Raw genomic sequence first — 17,805 nt, forward strand, 5'->3', positions numbered from 1 at the left:
TTCGGTTGTAGCTCTGAAAGGGTTAGTAATGTGCTATTCTGGCTATTTCATTGTGTTAACGTGAATAGGCATTTAGCTGGCGTATAAAGCTCAGTGCTCACTCCGGTGTTAAGGATAAATCTTTAAATGAAGCTTAAAGCGTTTATATTTTTCAGCAGTGAGCTTTCTCAAAGAAGTTCTTAGTTTGCATCTTTGGCCAAAAGCTCATTATTTACCTATGCATGTACCTAAAGAAGATTAAGTATGATTAATTAATCAAAGTTGGATGTGTCAAATAAATGCAATGCCATTCCGTGGTCTAGTAAATAAAAGTAAAACTTTTCACATAGGGCTTACCGAATTCAGTAGTGAAAAAAATCATTTGAGTCAATCACCATTAACCATACCAAAACTGGTTGTTTGTAAATTTTACTTTTTGGTTGTGCAATAACTAGTGAAATAAAAGTTACCAGTTGTGAAATAGGTCTTATATCTTCACTGACTTGTGCGATAATGTTACCAAATGTGAAATGGATATATTCCTGCAGTGAGAACTAAGCCTTACTATACCCTTTTAATGGTCAATTAATGTCTGAAGGTCTAGCCACCTGCTACGCGATTTGGCGTCTGATTTTTATGCTTTTATCTTTTATCAAGGCTTTTATTGCAATTTTAGTTAATTGACGTAATTATTTAACAAATTGAAATATTTCTGCTGTAATTGTTTATTTGTTTACCTAGGTATATTAACATTTTTAGATTACTTTTCTTAAGAACAAATAATTTCATTCGTTTTCAACAGTATCTTTAGGTACAGCATAAAGTTCAGAATGTGTATATTCAACCCATTTAACATATTGAGTACTAGCATTGCTTATTTTAAATTTTATATAACAGTATACAAAATACATTAATGGTAAAAAATACTTTATTTTCTCATAAGAAATCATTTGCTTATTTGACTTTTCAACTCGAGCAGCCATACCAAACATCTAGGTCACGTAACTTTTACTTTATCGGCCGAAAGTTCTCACATCCATCCGAATATCTCGATAACTGATTCGAGTGAATCGAATAAATTAATTCGATGTGATTAATCGGAGATGGGCGCTATCGGGCGGCAGTGGATCTGTAGAGTGATCCTAATTGACACCGGGAGATAGAGTTTATTAAATAATGGCGTTTTTATTCGGAGGGACAAGGTTCTTGTTTGACCTCATTTTATAGTTTTAGATGTTACCAAAGAATGTCAGTGAAGACCATTGCCGATAAAATATTCTAATGTAAATGCTTTTGTTAATGAGGGTTTGATTATTATATTTTTGTCCTTCAAGATGTACTATCGGCAACAGTGTTAACTACCCATTGCCGGTCGTGTCGTCTGTTCTATCGCAAAAAATCACCATTTGATGAGAGCGAGAGCAAAAACGGAAATGGATAGTTAACAGTGTGGCCGTGTGTACCTAACTGCTAGGTACCTAAATGTATGAAGGAACAGCTAGTATAGGTAAGTACTTTGGAAAGTACTAGATTTGTCACTCTACATTTGCTAATAAATTGAATACAAGAAGTAATTTAGTTTTTATATCTGATTTTTCAGATGATTAACCTAATTTGCAGTAAAAACGTTTTTAATAATTCGATTATGTCATTATTTGACTTGGTATAGACACACTCGTATTAGCTAGATAATTAGGCAAACTCTGCCGGCCTGACGGATCAAACTAAATACTGTGGCATTTTATGTATTAGTAATTGATTCTATTTTGTAACATGATCATGAAGTCTGATATGCTGTAATGACCATGTATATCCTGTAGTAGGTACGTACCTCCAAATACAACGAATGCCCACCACTGCACATAAACGTGCACTCGATTATATGTCTAGTTGTCTCACGAATACAGGCTATTGTTGTCCGTCGCCCATTATGTTATACTTTAGAAGGTTGCCAATTGTATGCACTGTCATTATTTCATTTTATTAACGCTTATTATATCTTGTGGTATTGAGAGGCTGACCAACATCATTGGGGCTCGTTGCATTATTTATTTACGTTATTAAGCGTCTTAATGACGCGGTTGTGGGTCATCAAACCTGGCAAAAAGTCGAGGCATGATTTAGGATGACTCACGTTTAATAAAATGATAATCATTATAAATCAAGCATTATCTGCCTGAAGAGATCGTTCCCCAGACGAATTCATACAGCATCGCGGTTTTTATACTATGCGATGTTTAAACGATTCTGTGTAATAGAATTGAGTCATCGCCAATATAGTTTTTTGTGAGGTAGTGATTTATTTAATAATTGCATTTATTTAAGCTTAGAGTTTTATTGACCTCCGAATAGAATTATGGTGCTAATAAAGTTTATTTTGTCACTGATCGCCAACTTATTGGCATTGAATGTGTTTATAATATTCGTGTAATTATCATCGTCGTGTGAGATTTATAACGTCAACTCTATTTAAAGACATCTATTATAAGTTTCAAATTGAAAACAGCTCATTCAGCTTACACAATGTTGATCCCTTATTGATCAAAATTGCTACAGTCGCACCGTGTAAACGCACCTCGTTCCTATGTCTGCCATTCTGGATTGAAAACGGCGGGTTGATGAATGTTACGGTGACCGCTCCGTATACGGCCGTGTTATTGTTTATTTATAAACTTTGCCCGCTGCACGCGCTTTTTCCTGGCCAGTGACAAATTTATATTTGTCGATGTGAGGAGTCGCGATAGGATCGATACGTCACGATTTATGGAACGCTCTAGTGATCGATTTTGATGATTCCGAGTTATGTTCGGCTGGCTATGTTCGGTTAACTGTTATAGCCGGATTATGCCACAGAGCTCTGTTTGCTTCTAAAATGGTAAATAATAATTTATTGGGGTCTTTTGGTAAGTGGGACGGTGATTGGATTATTTGAGGTCATTCCCTTAAATGAATCTGAACAAAGACTTGAAGCATATCTTAATCTACAATCTTAGTGGAAATTAGAATAATGTAAGTTCAAAGTTCTTAAGTTTTCTTTATAGTAATCAAGATTCAAGAATGCTGAAGACTGGTAGTTTTCGAAGCCTGTACACAAGCTACATTCAGAGTACTGAAAGTGTAATAAAATTATAGAGTATTATAATAAACGTTTATTGCCGTAATAGCTACATTTCTTAACTAACCCTCGTAAGGAGGTAGATGAATAAAGCAACAAAAAGCGTATACTTCCATATTTTCCGATTTCAATACATTACTAAACATTATGAATCTTTTAATCACAAGGCTCTCGATCTTTCCTAAACCAAATCAGAAGCTTAATCGTAACTTAAATTTTCCATCAATAAAGTTCAAATTCGCTTCTCCCCCCGATAATCTACTTAAATCAATTCCGATTATTCCCTTCGACTTTTTCCTCCGAAATGCTCCGAATTGTGTCCGGTGACAGATTTTAAATTCTTCTCTTACACTTGTCCGTGTATTTTTTGCGTGTTTGTTTTAATAATGCATGACATGTAATTATATCGGATACAAGTGCTTCGGTTACGAAGATGTACTGCGCGTGCACATTTTATGAGCTGATTTAAGTTAATTTCACGCTGTACACAATGTTGCTACTTCTATTTTTTGTTTTCAGTTTCTTTTGTGTCTGTTTAAACATATGAAAGCTGCCTGGGACCGCTAATGGCTTAGTAAGAACGTATATTTTTTATATTGACTAAGTTATTTGCCTAGTTAATAGTTTTTTATGCCTGAAAAGGGTATAGCCAAAATTAAAAACTCTAATAGCCAATTTTAATTAAATATTTTAATAATAATAAACACATGTTTAAATAAGTTTAATGCTGACTTAACACACAAGCAGCTAACTTTCAACTGCCAAAGTAAAAACTGATTAATTCCATACAATGTAAATTAATTACATTTTTTCCCCGGCCTCGCACTTACCGGGAATGGATCCCTTAATGAAAGCCCCGTCGCCCCGTTACTCATTCGGATAAATAACCCATTAAGCCCTGTTTAGCAATCATTACAGTAACAATATGAATATATGCGGTGAATTTGCACTCATTTTGTGGAAAAACTCGTCGTGTGTTCATTCATTTTGGCGCCAGATTTACGAGCGGTGCTCGAAGCGAGAACGAGCGTGAAAAAATGATTTTATGTATCAGATTCGTATCTAGCGGTCTCGGGTTTAAGTTCCGTAGGGTCTGTATAATCATCAACTGCAGTTTGCATCAGCTGGACAGCTGTAGATCCACGTCAAATGGCAAACCTCTCCAACTCTACCATCTATCAATAGGGGCCATGCAAATAGGAACTAACGGCCGCCCGCGACTTCTTGCGCGTGGACCCCGTTTTACCCCCTTTGGGGTTGAATTTTGCGAAATACCGTCTTAGTGAGCACCTACATTCTAAAAGGACCCATGCAAAATTTGAGACTCCAAGCACTTGCAGTTTCTGAGATTTCGTGATGAGTCAGTCAGTCAGTAACCTTTCGCTTTTATAGATATAGATGGTGATTTTGACTATACGTAAAGTCTATATCGTAATCTACTCCCATTTGCCAAATTGTGTCCACTCTGCTAATCGAACCGAAGTCGTTCTGGAGTTAAACTCTCCTATTTATCTACCTATGTTTACCACTGGAGTTGAACTCTCTTATTTACTAGTCACCACTGTTTGCAATTTGCAATGGAACTTCTCTTTGAGCTTTTTAAAAGCAACATTTATTTGTAGTAAAGTAAGTAAGTAGTTATAAAAGAAAAGCTTCAGTTAAGTTTCAGTGTAATTCAAATAGTGTTAGATCAATAATGATACTCTTACAATTGAAACCTGCCATTGTATCTTGTAAGTCCTCCTGTCTTTCGACCACGGACCCCTAGAACTCAAAAAGCTGTCCATTGCGCAATCATGAATCGACGACCGATGCGTGATCAGCGAGTGCTCAAAAACAATGTTATACAACACGGAAAAAGCGACCACCGCGGCGCGCAGGAAAAACCGTATGCGCATGCCAAGCGCGCGCGCATATAAACCGAAGATGAAATAAAACGTTTAATGATAATTGAAATTTGTGTTTACTTAAGCGATAGAGTTTTTGTGCCCCGGCGCCGACCGTATACGGCTCATGGAGATTCGCCATTTTAATCCGCGTTTCGTGGAAGCGAGGTGGCGCTGCTGTCGTGTCGCTGTCCCAGTGCTGGCTGATGGACAGCTATAAGTAATTGGGTTGAACGTTACTTGTTTTTGCGGCTGCCTACAATGAGATGGAAACAAAAAGCGATCGGTTTTAATGAGTGGGCATCACTCTTCAGCCAACATATTATAGCAACGATTTCTTTACTTTTCATTGAATGGATCTTGATGCTGCAAATGCAAGACCTGGTTTTGAAGAGCAGTCGAAGCAATACTCTTAAAGAACAAAGGCAGGTGGCCGTGAGAATAAAATATCTACGTTTGATCAATGTGACATTGTTTAAGCGCCTGTCTAAACGGTTCGCTCACCAGTCTTCATCCCCAGCCGTGTGGTTGCGATTTCCTTCTAATCCCTCTGAGGGAAAATGAGAGTGATGACGAGTAAGCAGTATGTGTTCAGTGTCCTATGATAATTATGTTCAGAGTAACCTTTTTTTTACTCGTGTGTAATCGTAACAAAAACGTAGGTATAAAAGGTAGCGAGCGTAGCGACATAGATATGACCAGCCGAGGTTATTTGTGTAGAGAGAGGTGAATCCGTAAGGCCCCAGAATATGCATAGTAGTTTAGGTAAGGGGTCCTAAAATACCCATTATAGTTTACCTACATCTCCAACTTGCAGCATTTCTGCTCTTGTAACTTCACCCCTAGGGAGGTGACGTTAAAATCAAACGTCAAATTTCTGCTGATCAGGGTTGGAAGAGTCGCCACACATCTAGAGCTCTCTACAAGTTGCCTCTGCGTGGAATACTAAATTCCACCTTCGAACACCTCACACTTGAACTATAAATTAAAACTTCAAACAAACCTAGCATGGCTATTAAACCTTGATAAAAACAAAAGAACATCAGAATCTACTAGGTAAAAGCAATTACGCAACTATTTTAAACGTCTATTGTCTGCACCAAGGGTTACTTTTTAAAAAATCAGCCAAAATTACATAAAATATATTCTGTAAAAGTAATTATCGTGACCCACATAAGACTTTGACCGTCGGTTTTCGTTTTAAAATTATTTTTGGTAGCAGGAATCCGCATATTAAGCCCGCTTCAGTCCGTGTTGCGAATCGGTAATAGCGAGCGATAGCCCCGTGACGTCATCCATGACAAATTTAACACCCGTTAAGGCATTTTAAATATTCCAGGAAATAAGCTGATTGGGTTAAAATGTGATGACCGAAATTAACATGGTACGGTGAAATCTTTTTAAAATCATTCTATTCGGTCGTAAAGTTCGCGCATAATATAGATGGTAAAGTTGTGAATTGACCAACTAATATAGGCATCAAATTGTCTGTATCCATGTCTATGATTTTTATAGATACATGTAATATGAGTAGATATAAGACTACTGAGATAAACCAACATATTGTTACAAAATTTCAGAAGCCTATTGACGTAGACTATGTTGTTCTCACTATGTTTTTTCATGAATCATGAGTCCTGCTAGGAATAAGTAAGTGAAGTATATATGGTACTATATTCGCTTTTACCCGTTACCTTGGCTAAAATGAAGTGGTTTGATTTAGTTTAGTTAAGTATTCATTGATTGGAAAAAATAGTATTTTACTCGTGATGCAAAATTGAATCCAAAAACCCTTATGATAAGAAAAAAACGATTTTCTATCAGAAAAAGTGCGTTTATTTATTTTAGAATAATATTTCCAATCGATTATAAGAATTTAAGCAGAATCATCGCTCCATTAAAATATTGTTTCGAAAATCCGCAACATCACTAACATACCTCTCGAGTTAATTAACCCGTAAATGCCGTCTCATAATCCGTCGGGAACAAAAGGCCCAAAAAGCCACTCGATGTCACGTCTAAACCCGGCAACTTTGGACAAATTCAAGTTTTTATCGCGCCCTTTGTGTGTTTTTTCTCACAGTTTAGAGGCATCTGAAGGAGCACGATTCGGTAACGCACCGAGGAAGATGTTATCGCGGCCATTAGAGGGTTGAGAAGCAGTGCATTGAGACATTTCGACACGTTTATTTTTTTAAGAAACTGTTATTTTGGGTCAGCGAAGATGCCGTGTTAATTCAACCAAACTGCTGGACCCCGTCAAAATTTGAGCTTTCTTCCGACCCACAATTATGATGCACAAAATCGATAAGGGTAGCAAAAAATTTGCACGAAGCTGCTGAGAATGAAGATGTTTCACCGCCAAACGATGTTCCCACGACACTCCGGGAGATAAAACGCGTCATAATAACAACGAACACCGTTTTTGCAGCATCATAAGCACTTTGTCGCCGGCACTCCGTCTCCTGGAGCACGTTGTTGATATAAAACGCCAATAAATGTCACTTTTTTATGACACGTCGGCTCGTGAATTCATGTCACGTGCGCCCGCGCAAGATTCGTATCGACGCATGCGCGCCACCCTGCCTGCCCCGACGGCCATTCTCTCACGTGACGCGAGCGACACATGACGCGTCTCCTCGCTAATCTAACCATCGCCAACGATTAACCCGACGCCTATGAAACTTTTTTCTCACAATGGACTCATTAGCCTCACAAAGGTCATTAAATTTTGACAGAGCTGCAAGAGTATTGTCCCCTCGTCACGTACAACAAGAACGCTAACAACGTGTGGAGGATCTCAGGGAAGCGGAACAAATTCCGTGATCTATCCAGAATGCCATCCGTCCACAGCGCTCTTTCATCGATGTATCTATTCGGACAAAAAAACGAACGGTCCGGAATCATTATTATCTTTCTTCTTCGATCATCGATCGCTATTATCCTATTTAAAAGCCTCTCGATTTGTTCTTCGGCGTTTTTTCCTTTCATTCCCCCGTCGGCGTTTCAATTCGGGACTCCAACAATGGGCAAGTTAAGAAAGATGTTTAAGTGTTTAGTTACGCTGTTTTTTCACAATTTTTCAATTTAAACAGAGTCGTGTCGCTGAAGGGCCGGAAGGTGTCGTTACGGAATATTACCAATACTAATAAACGGATCGCGCTTAAGAGTGGTCCATCTCGATTCGTGCTTCGATTAACAATTAAGTTTTATGTCTCAATAACATTCAGCAGTAAGACTTTTTAAATTACTGGGAATGTAATATGCAGGTCTGGATAGAGAATTTCAAATTGTTATTAAAATGCGTGCAGCTATAAAAGGGCGTGTAGAAAATCGAGTATCTCCGATGGGACCTAAGGGCCAGCAATTTCAGTTAAGATATTAATTGGTGAGGTCTGAGGGGCTGGGGGAGGGCGGGGCGGACCCACACGTAGCGTGAAATCAGGAGCGAGGGAGCGGCCACCTGGCCACCAAGAGCCTTATTATTTGTTGTCTCCCATCATCCATGCTCGTAAATTTCCAAGTCAACGTGTGCGATGATTGTGGAAAAAATAAGGTCGACAAAGCCTTTTCACACCACAGACACTGGCATAAAGGCGAGAGACATCCAGTAAATACATATATTAAGAATAATGCATCGCAGCGTCCGGCGAGGTTTAATGCGCGTGAATAATTTTTCGTCGTAATAAATTCGGATTGTAATGTCTGATCGCGATGCGTTTGAAGGGTTAGCTACGTTTATTTTAATGTATGATGTTCTCGGCAATGCGCAAGAGTCGATGGGATGCCTGATTGCTACCACCTACGTTTCGAATCGGTATATTGGTCAATTAGTGACAAAGCTCCATAAATTCTGGTGTTTATAACTTCTGAAGTTTTGTTTGGCGAGTCGGGAATGTAATTATGGACTGCCCGGGTCGAAAACTGGAATTAAAATTAAGTTTTCTTAAACACTTATGTTTATGATACGACACCTTTTATGCGAGGGGAAAATATAAAAATGTTAGCACTGAGCATTGGAATGTTTTATGTTGAATGAGTAAATGCTTTAAACAGAACAGCATTAATATTGACATTACCTACCGGTATTTACTGACATAGTTAAGAATTTAGTTTATTAATAGTAAATTTTAATACCTATTACGAGACTAAACAATTAATTTACTTAACTTATTTATGGGCCTTAGTGTCATTGACCACTGAACTTTTGGTGCTTAAACAAACAGATAATCATTGAAATTTAATTAAACGTCATCGACAACGGTGTGTATATCAAATCGCTTTGTGTGGCAAATGGATTTGTTTGTACTGCGCGTGCTCAATGAAAATGTTATTATTAGTTCTGTCCACTTAGAAATAAAGTTGTTGGTCTATTGGACCTCCATCACTAGGCGACGGGTTTTGTTCTAAATGTCGGGCTTAGGATGGCTTCACATTTAAAGTTTGAGTGAATGTATACGCCTAAAGAAAAAGTAATTCTTAGTGTCATTCATTGGCATGTAAATCTTCTAGATGGAGTTCTTCTATCTTCTTTAATTTTATTAGCTGCCAGACACTAACGGGGATCGATCGGCTCAATTTGCCCCCCATACTTATATTTCAGTTAGAAAGATCATCAGGTTGATTTGAGATTGCATTATTATACTGGCCACCAAAAAAGCTATGAAAAAAAAAAACAAATGACAATAAACAAAGAAAAGAAGGCCAATCGAAAAAGTAACTACAAGTTCTTATAATTAGGATTAAAATTAGTTTCAAGCATGATCACGCCCTAATATCCGAGGTGATGGAACGTCACAGGACAAAGATATGGCGGTTGTCATAGAGGACAAGAGGGCAATAGATCACAGATTATAGTCACACTACTGTATGGGTTTTGTGTTTAGGTTTTAAAGAAAATGGCACACTTATATGGGAGACTAGGTAGTTCACAGATGGTAAAATGTCATAATAAATTTTACTAGAGATCTACAACGTACGGAATATAATTCAATATTGTAGTAGTGTAGCAAAATATATATTATGATTGAAAATCTACGGTTAGAGATACACGGTTCTAAATTGTTATTAATGCTATATCAGAGCCCCGATTACGGTAATTTTTAACGTCAACAATCCAGACACGCTTCTCGATTCTGCGATACGATTGGTCGTTCAACAGCGTACGTCAGCTGTTTTGACCAATCGTATTGCAGAATCAGAAACGCGTCTGGATTGTAGACGTTAAAAGTTACCGTAATCGGGGTGCAGGACTTAGGTGTATAATTGTTTTTAAGCTTTCGTAGCCCTTTCGGACCCGCGCTTAAACTAGAAAGAAATTTGCAATTTTGCAAATGAATTTCAGGTAATTTGGGGCCGCAGATTACGAATTTGCTATAATTTTCCAAATTTTCCGCAGCCATCTTGGAAAATTCATATACCAACAATTGTATCAAACTGGGCCTTTCACTTCCTACGTACAATTGTGCGGGTCAAAATTGTAAGGGTTTTTGAAATTTTATCAATGGCATGTATGTATTCCGAAAAACGTATTTATAACCAGTAAGGAATAAACAGGTTTAATTTTTATACCAGTATTTGCCATTTAATATTGATTTGTGGGCAAAACCATCTGTTCCATGAGCGCAACAGTAAATATAGCGCTCGAAATATTCCTATGGAGTTTTAATATCTCCTGGATCATGAACAGCATCTCCTGGAAGATGTTGACGATTGAAAGGCTTCGTCTGCTATGCCACTTGCATACTCAGAGGTACGTATCGTCATGAATGTCTGAGCCTTCATCAGAAGAAGAGGAGTAGTTCATCTGAAGTAGTCGAAACTAGCTTTTGTCGTTGTCATCGCTCTCATCCCCAGATGCATTGAGCATCTCTGCGATAGTAGCGTCGTTTAAAATCGGAAACATGGTGCGGAAACCACGAAAAATTAATAATTACGAGAAACTTAAAATACGCATAAGGTATTGTAGGGCCCACGTCGATACAATTGTGTCAGTAAAGTTCGTTAAGCCGTTACGCCAAAGCCTTTGCTTACAAGAAGTCACTGTTATCACAAAAAGATGCTATTTTTAACTATTTGTCTAATCAATAACTTGTATATTACTACAATTACAAAATAAAACCATAGTAGGTACTTTCTTTCGCCAAGTCGGGGAGCGCAATCAGTCGTGAACTGTACAGGTTGTAACCTGCTCACCAACTGCGCTTCGGACAAAATTTGCACGGGAGGTGAAAGAACGCATCCCGCACAATCGTACGATATTCAGCCCATCCACTTCCGATGTAAAACTAATGAGATAATCTCGATTTTGTAACCCGCACAATTGTATTGGAGCGGTCCGAAAGGGGTAGACAATGATTTTGCAACTTTGGGTAAAATTGAATGTTACTACGATAATTAACCTACTCGTTATATCAGCTAACATAGACTTTAATTCAATTTGTGTACTCTTTCTCGTGTATTATTTATTACTCGTATCTTTGTGCTTGTTTTATTGTTTTCGAGAAAAAAACTTCAATGATAAATGTGTGTTAGTGCGTGTAAAAACTTACCTCTTTTCATAATAGCACTAGAATGCGGGTTCGAACTCTTCACAGCCAAGCTGGAGCAGTTCCATCTATGCCACCTGAACTGGTGCTGGCACTCCTTGACCGCCAGCTGTAGACCCTCGAAGGCTATGGAGACGGCGTCTGGCAACTCCTGGCAGAAGGCTCTTTGGTCTCTGGTCATGCCGCCGACTAACCGACAGGTTAAAGCCGAGTTGAGTTTGAGGTGGCTCGGCAGCATGTTTCCACGGGAACTGGAAAATAAGTTTTGATGAGAAAAAGTAAAGCCTGCAAAAATCGACTACCTTAGTTGGATTGAAATCGAATTTATTATTTTTCACACGTTTTTATTTAAAAGTCAAATTCCTCATCATCATCATCATCATTTCAGCCATAGGACGTCCACTGTTGAACATAGGCTTCCCACAATGCTTTCCATGTCGATCGATTGGTAGCGGCCTGCGTCCAGCGCTTCCCTGCTACCTTTATGATGTCGTCGGTCCACCTTATGGGTGGACGCCCTATGCTGCGCTTTCCGGTACAAGGCCTCCATCCCATCACCATTTCATTTTACGAGGAAAAGAAGTTATGATGAGAAAAAATAAAGTCTGAAAAAATTAACTTGGTTGGATTGAAGTCGAATTTATCATTTTTTTTAAAGTCAAATTCCTAATACTATTAACGTGTAAAATGTTCTTTAAAATACGATGAGTAAATCATTGACACAATACAGCTGACTATGGAGGTTTACACTATCATGGAAGAAGAAGAAGAAAACACAAATTGGTTAGCCACTTGCTTTTGGCACATTGGTATCGATCAGATACGAGTATGTTGTAATTTGTAATCTAATAGCCATTTTCAAAGTCAATACTATCAATCCACTAACATATAACTATCACTGCAAAAATCAGATAATATTCCTTGATAAAATATTCTGAAATATCTGAAAGCGAAACAGCGCTATTTTTCAGTCATCGAGATCCACTCTTAGCATTCCCCAACAGTTGTTGGACAAGTTATTTTATCAAAGCATTTCACAAATATTCATAAACGAGCATTCCACGCGCTCACCAGAGTTCGAGTCGAGATTAATTAAAAATCTTCCAACGCTTCACTTCCAAACTCCAACGTTGGACACAAAAATATTTGTTGAACGGGAGCCAACCAACAAATTGTTTGGGCCAACTATTCCAAACTCTCCAGATACCATCTGCTCTAACTCGGAATAAATTAATTATAATGCCTTTAATTACATAACATTTGCCCAATTAGTGACAATATCCACGTACACACGGACGTTTTGACTTGTTTTATGGTATAAGGAATTAATAAACGACATAATTTAAGAGATTCTATGGATTTTTACGCGATTACAATTTAAATTAACGGCTCTATAGCGTAAATTATTAATCATAATGCTTCGAAATGAATACATTTAGGATGTAACTTCGTTGTGGTTCCACTTTTCCGTAGTAATTTGATTGTTATTTATACATTTTAATGGGGTTTGAATAGGAACTTGTTCATTTATTTATTTTTAATTTGAGAAGTGTGTGATGAAGTTATTTTAAAGAAAAATCATACATAGTAGGTTTTTGTTGTAGGTGGTGAAACATAATATTAATAAATGCTAATTTAACATAACACTTTAACATAAAGTTAACAATTTATAACTTATACATCAGAATATTAAAGGCTTTAATTGATGCGGAATGTTAAAAAGTGACGTTTGTTGCGATAATGTATTGATTTACCTGTAAATTATGAAAATACGTCCGTTTATAAACAAAAGCTTAATAAGCTTACGAAAGCTCGCCGCGCCCTCACGGCTCGCGTGGGAACACTGAGGTTATCTTGCCTCACAGTTATGTAAAGACAAAACACTATTTGACTGACGCTCCTTTTGTTTTTGGAGTTCCTTCTTTGAAAAACTCCAGATGTCAATTGTTTTTTTACGTTAATAGTTTTTACAGTGGCCAGTATGTAGAAAATAGCATTTAATACAACCAAATTACGATGCTGCTTCAATTGTTTTTAAGTTTACATTTTTTTTACAGTGGCCAGTATGTGGAAAATAGCATTTAATAACCAGTTTATGATGCTTAGGGTTTGATTTGATAGGTCGTCGTTCACAAAATAACTTTCAAGTAATGTAGATTCTTATATCAGGCCTAAAGTGTGCTGAAAATTTAATGAACGCGATGTAGGTCTCTCTAAACGTATTAATTAATGCGAAAATAATATTGTTTCCTTTTATGTTTCACTTAAGAAAATTAATTAATTTTGGTGTAAAGATAAATTAACTTCTGTCAAAATTAAATATACGGAACTCTACGTTACGAACTCTATCTTCATATTCGACTTTTAAGCAACATTTGATAAGGATTGAACACACACTCGTTATACAACATACTCGTCTAACTAAACAAGAAACATTTAAAAAGACAAATATGCCTACATATTTTAGAAATGTCATTAGGACTTCTACTATGTAATTAAAACTTGAACTTGGCATAAATTAATTCACATTACTTTCTTATACTTATTTTTGCTTCGGTTTGATACTGATTTATTGTATAAAAATCCATAAACAAATATCACTATCAAGCATGGGTTTTCAAGTGATTTTCCTTTTTTTTCAATCTTTGCCGAGGAGATTGTCAGATTTGAAATATCCCCATTTATACGTTCACTTAGATAATTTGAAATCTTTAAGCAATGTATGTAATTAAAAAAGCTTAAAATTTTACTAATGTGGGTCACAACAAAGTCTTCTGATATGTGTACTTGTATTGATTAACGTACATATACAAAACGTTAACCTCGCATCTCGGTCGTTGCGATCCAAGAAAGTGGCCCGAGAATTAGCGGCCGTGCACCTAACAGCTCCGCGACGAGTCGTTAACCCACCTGAACCAATTAAAACCCAACGCGAAACTTAATAATTGCTTCAAAATTCCTCCTGATGAGATAAAAACAATAATTTTGTGCTTTAAGAGCTGGCCAGCAAAAAAATAATAAATCCGACCGGCGGGACTTGATGAAATGCTACGATACTCATTCAGAAAAGTTATTTCAATACAAATTACAGCTACTTGCATTGCTCCTCTGTGCGTGCCGACAATTCTGCAAATACTTTTCTCTTCTCTAACACTCTGTGCTTAAACGGCCCATGTTTATCTCTCGCAAACAAAAAGCAACCTTAACATTGTACACTCAAAGTTCTAAAATAAACATCAACGTATTTAGTCGCAACGTTTTTCAGTGCACAGTGGGCAAACTGATTGAAATTCCATGTACCATCTTTGTCTATTTGTATTTAATGCTTATTTGTACAATTACAATCTGCTACGTGAAACGCGATATGCGCAGTGATTTGTGGATGTATGTAATCGGCAAAGTTAACATAGTTCGATAAGTGTTAAAACGCGCATAAGTTAAAGAATCGCCTTATCTGAGCCCTGACCGCCATTTTGTATTGATCGCGATTCATTATGGCAGCGGATTGTTTTAAAAAACGTTAATTTGTTCGACCTTTGCGCGGACGGCAGCGATTTTGTTTTGTTTTAAATTGCGTAGAAATATTTTATTCGTTTATTTTTGGAATTCCTGAAATAAACATTTAAAAAATGAATCACTGTCAATTATTTGAAAATGTCTGTTGTGAGCTTAACATTTGCGAAATCTGTTTATTTTAAGCGAAAAACAAAACATGATTTTTGACGTAATTATTCAATATTGTTTCAGGTCACAACAAAAAGGTTATCTCTGAAATAAATGTCTAATCACTTTCAAAATATTTTATGAAATCTGAATCTGAAAAATATTTTGCAAAATGGTTACTTAAGTATTTATTTAGTAGGTAATCTCATCATTTAAGAACCTTTAATATTTTCACTACTGTAGTAGCTATGTTGGTGGCCAAGTGAATGCAAATCCACTTATTGCAGCAAAACGGCTGTCATTCATATCCACTGACTGGTTGTTTGTATTGAAATAATTGCTAATAGAGCCTTATTTATCAATTGCCTGTCTAACCACTGACTATTCAATTAATAACTATCTGTTATTATTCATGTCTATTTTATTAAACTGGTAGGATTTAGATAAACTAGAATTAGTATGGAATCTAGTAGATATTGAATTAGCTGACCATTCCTTTCTCATGATGTATTTGCTTTATGTTGATTGATTAAATTAAAATTAAGCTCAATAATAGAGCTTTATTTTAATTTGGTTAATCAATTATACAGAAAGCCATTGTAGTTTAGATTAATAAATTAAATAAAGGTTAATTGAAATTGAAAGGTGAACTTAGAACTTCAGTTAGTTGTAGTCTGTAATCTATAAAATTTTAGGTACATGATTATAATTTGATTATTATTAGTTACAACTTTACTAATTTGTTTGTCATTTTTATCTATTTCAGTTATTATCTCCTGTCATTTGTTTTTCTAGAACGTTTTTTGAATTTGAATTTCTGACATGTCCATTCCACGCATCATACCTCCGCGCGCGGCGTATCAATCTGCAAACGATTATGCAGCTCCGTGCAGTGGCATATCGGCCATTACCATAGTCGGTAAATCTCGCGCTATTGGGTGGGCCGACAAATGATTGTCACCTTTTAAATTTGCATCGATTACCATACATTTGCCGTATCATTATTCATTACCGTTGTCTACTTAGGCGCGTTTTGCATGATCGCCGCGGTGATGTTTCCATTCGCATATGCGCATACAATGTGACCGCCCCCTATTTGCGTGGCTTATTTTCTTTGTGTGCGTTGTCATTACCCTCATCGGGTGTGTAAATTTTTTTGTGACGAGTTTTTGCAGCTAATGATGCCAATGTTGATGATGTGATAATCGCGACAATATTAGCGTTAATAACAATAGCTTTGGGTTTTTTTGTTGAATTGAAGATAGGGCACGGCTTTTTGATGCAAAACGTTATTTTAATGGCAATGCTAAAACCGCAATAGGCCTATAAAGAAAATGTTTGTTCTAAAGAAAATGAAATGACTACATTTTAAAACAATATTATCAATAATAAATTATTATAAATACAAAAACTAAAGAACTAAAACAAAATTCAGTGCATGCATAATATTAGGATAATGTAGAGAGCTTACCTCGCCATATTGAAAAAAAGAAACAAGAAGTAAACAATAGCCGCAGGGAATATCTTTCGCATTCTGCTTTCATCAATATTTTTCATGTTGGCAACACTATTCGTTTCTTCCGCGGGCACATCGTAAACGTTTTCGTCACTGAGTTTTTCTTTTCAAAACTTTTTCGAACTTTGGAACACGAATCACTTGTTTGTTATCTTTGTCTGGCCATTAATAAACCGGGTCATTTCGGTAAAAAAAAAACAGAGAACTGTCAATGGGAGTGTAGTAGTTTGGCTGTGTATTTTGTCGCCTTTGTCACTTTTTTCGCATCGATGATAACGTTTTGTTTACGTGTTAGTGGCGTACGCCGTCGGCGCGATGCCGTCGGCTCCTACACGGCGCGATGGCTGAGCGTGAGTCGCGAGGCGTGTTCGCCGCGCCGCCCAGACGATGAGAAAAAATCTTAGAGGGGCGTACGCAACTGGCGGGCTCCACCTACTGGCTCATTATCCTTGTTTACGCGATCATTCACAATATTTCGGCACAGAATGGATGAGACATAGCGGCGTGTGCGCTCAATGAGCTCTGGTTTGACAGTGGCACGGTGGTCTCAAACCCGCCTATATAAACCGCCCCACGCTATTCCCGCCATGGGAATCGACCCCGTCGTCATTGGTTTGAGGGATTTGAGAATTGATTTTTCTAAATCGTTTGGTCTATGATTAGGTCATAGCTTCGTAAGAGCAATTACTAGTATAAATAAGTACCTATTGAAGTTACACTAAACATGTTCATAAGTTTGTAGAGCCAGATGCAGTTCCAAATAAAAGCGAGCTTTCGATTTATAATAATGACTAAATCTGATTGTCAACAAATTGTAACATAAGACGACACATAAATTAGTGACTTACAATATTAATTTACGTGGTAAAGTGTGTAAATGATCCGTAACCAATTCAAAAATTATAAAATCAAGTATGCTCTATATCGAATAATGATGTCAAAGACAAATTGTTGAATAATCGAAAGGGTTGAACTAACCGCCTGTCCACAAAGGGTTGGGGTGACAACCCTTATAAGGGATGTTTGCGTCGCGTGCGCAATTTCAATGACCAGTTACCACTAACTGTTCTATATTAGCCTTTATATTTAAAGTAATAA

General features: G+C 37.0%; 1 protein-coding gene across 1 annotated transcript in view; it reads right to left on the minus strand.

The window, feature by feature from the left end:
- The window catches only part of Wnt10 (Wnt oncogene analog 10), a 28,664-nt gene extending 11,442 nt beyond the window's left edge, over nt 1-17,222 (minus strand). Inside the window, exons 1-2 of the mRNA XM_028307822.1 lie at nt 16,663-17,222; nt 11,532-11,779 (exon numbers count right to left, since the gene is read on the minus strand). Coding sequence (XP_028163623.1) covers nt 11,532-11,779; nt 16,663-16,748 — 334 coding nt within the window. The 5' untranslated portion in view covers nt 16,749-17,222. The remainder of the gene's footprint in view (nt 1-11,531; nt 11,780-16,662) is intronic.
- Between the last annotated feature and the right edge of the window lie 583 nt (nt 17,223-17,805).

The sequence above is a fragment of the Ostrinia furnacalis genome, unplaced genomic scaffold (genome assembly GCF_004193835.3).
Source record: "Ostrinia furnacalis isolate ACB-3 unplaced genomic scaffold, ASM419383v2 OfSCF2350, whole genome shotgun sequence".
In the NCBI taxonomy this organism is placed as follows: domain Eukaryota; kingdom Metazoa; phylum Arthropoda; class Insecta; order Lepidoptera; family Crambidae; genus Ostrinia; species Ostrinia furnacalis.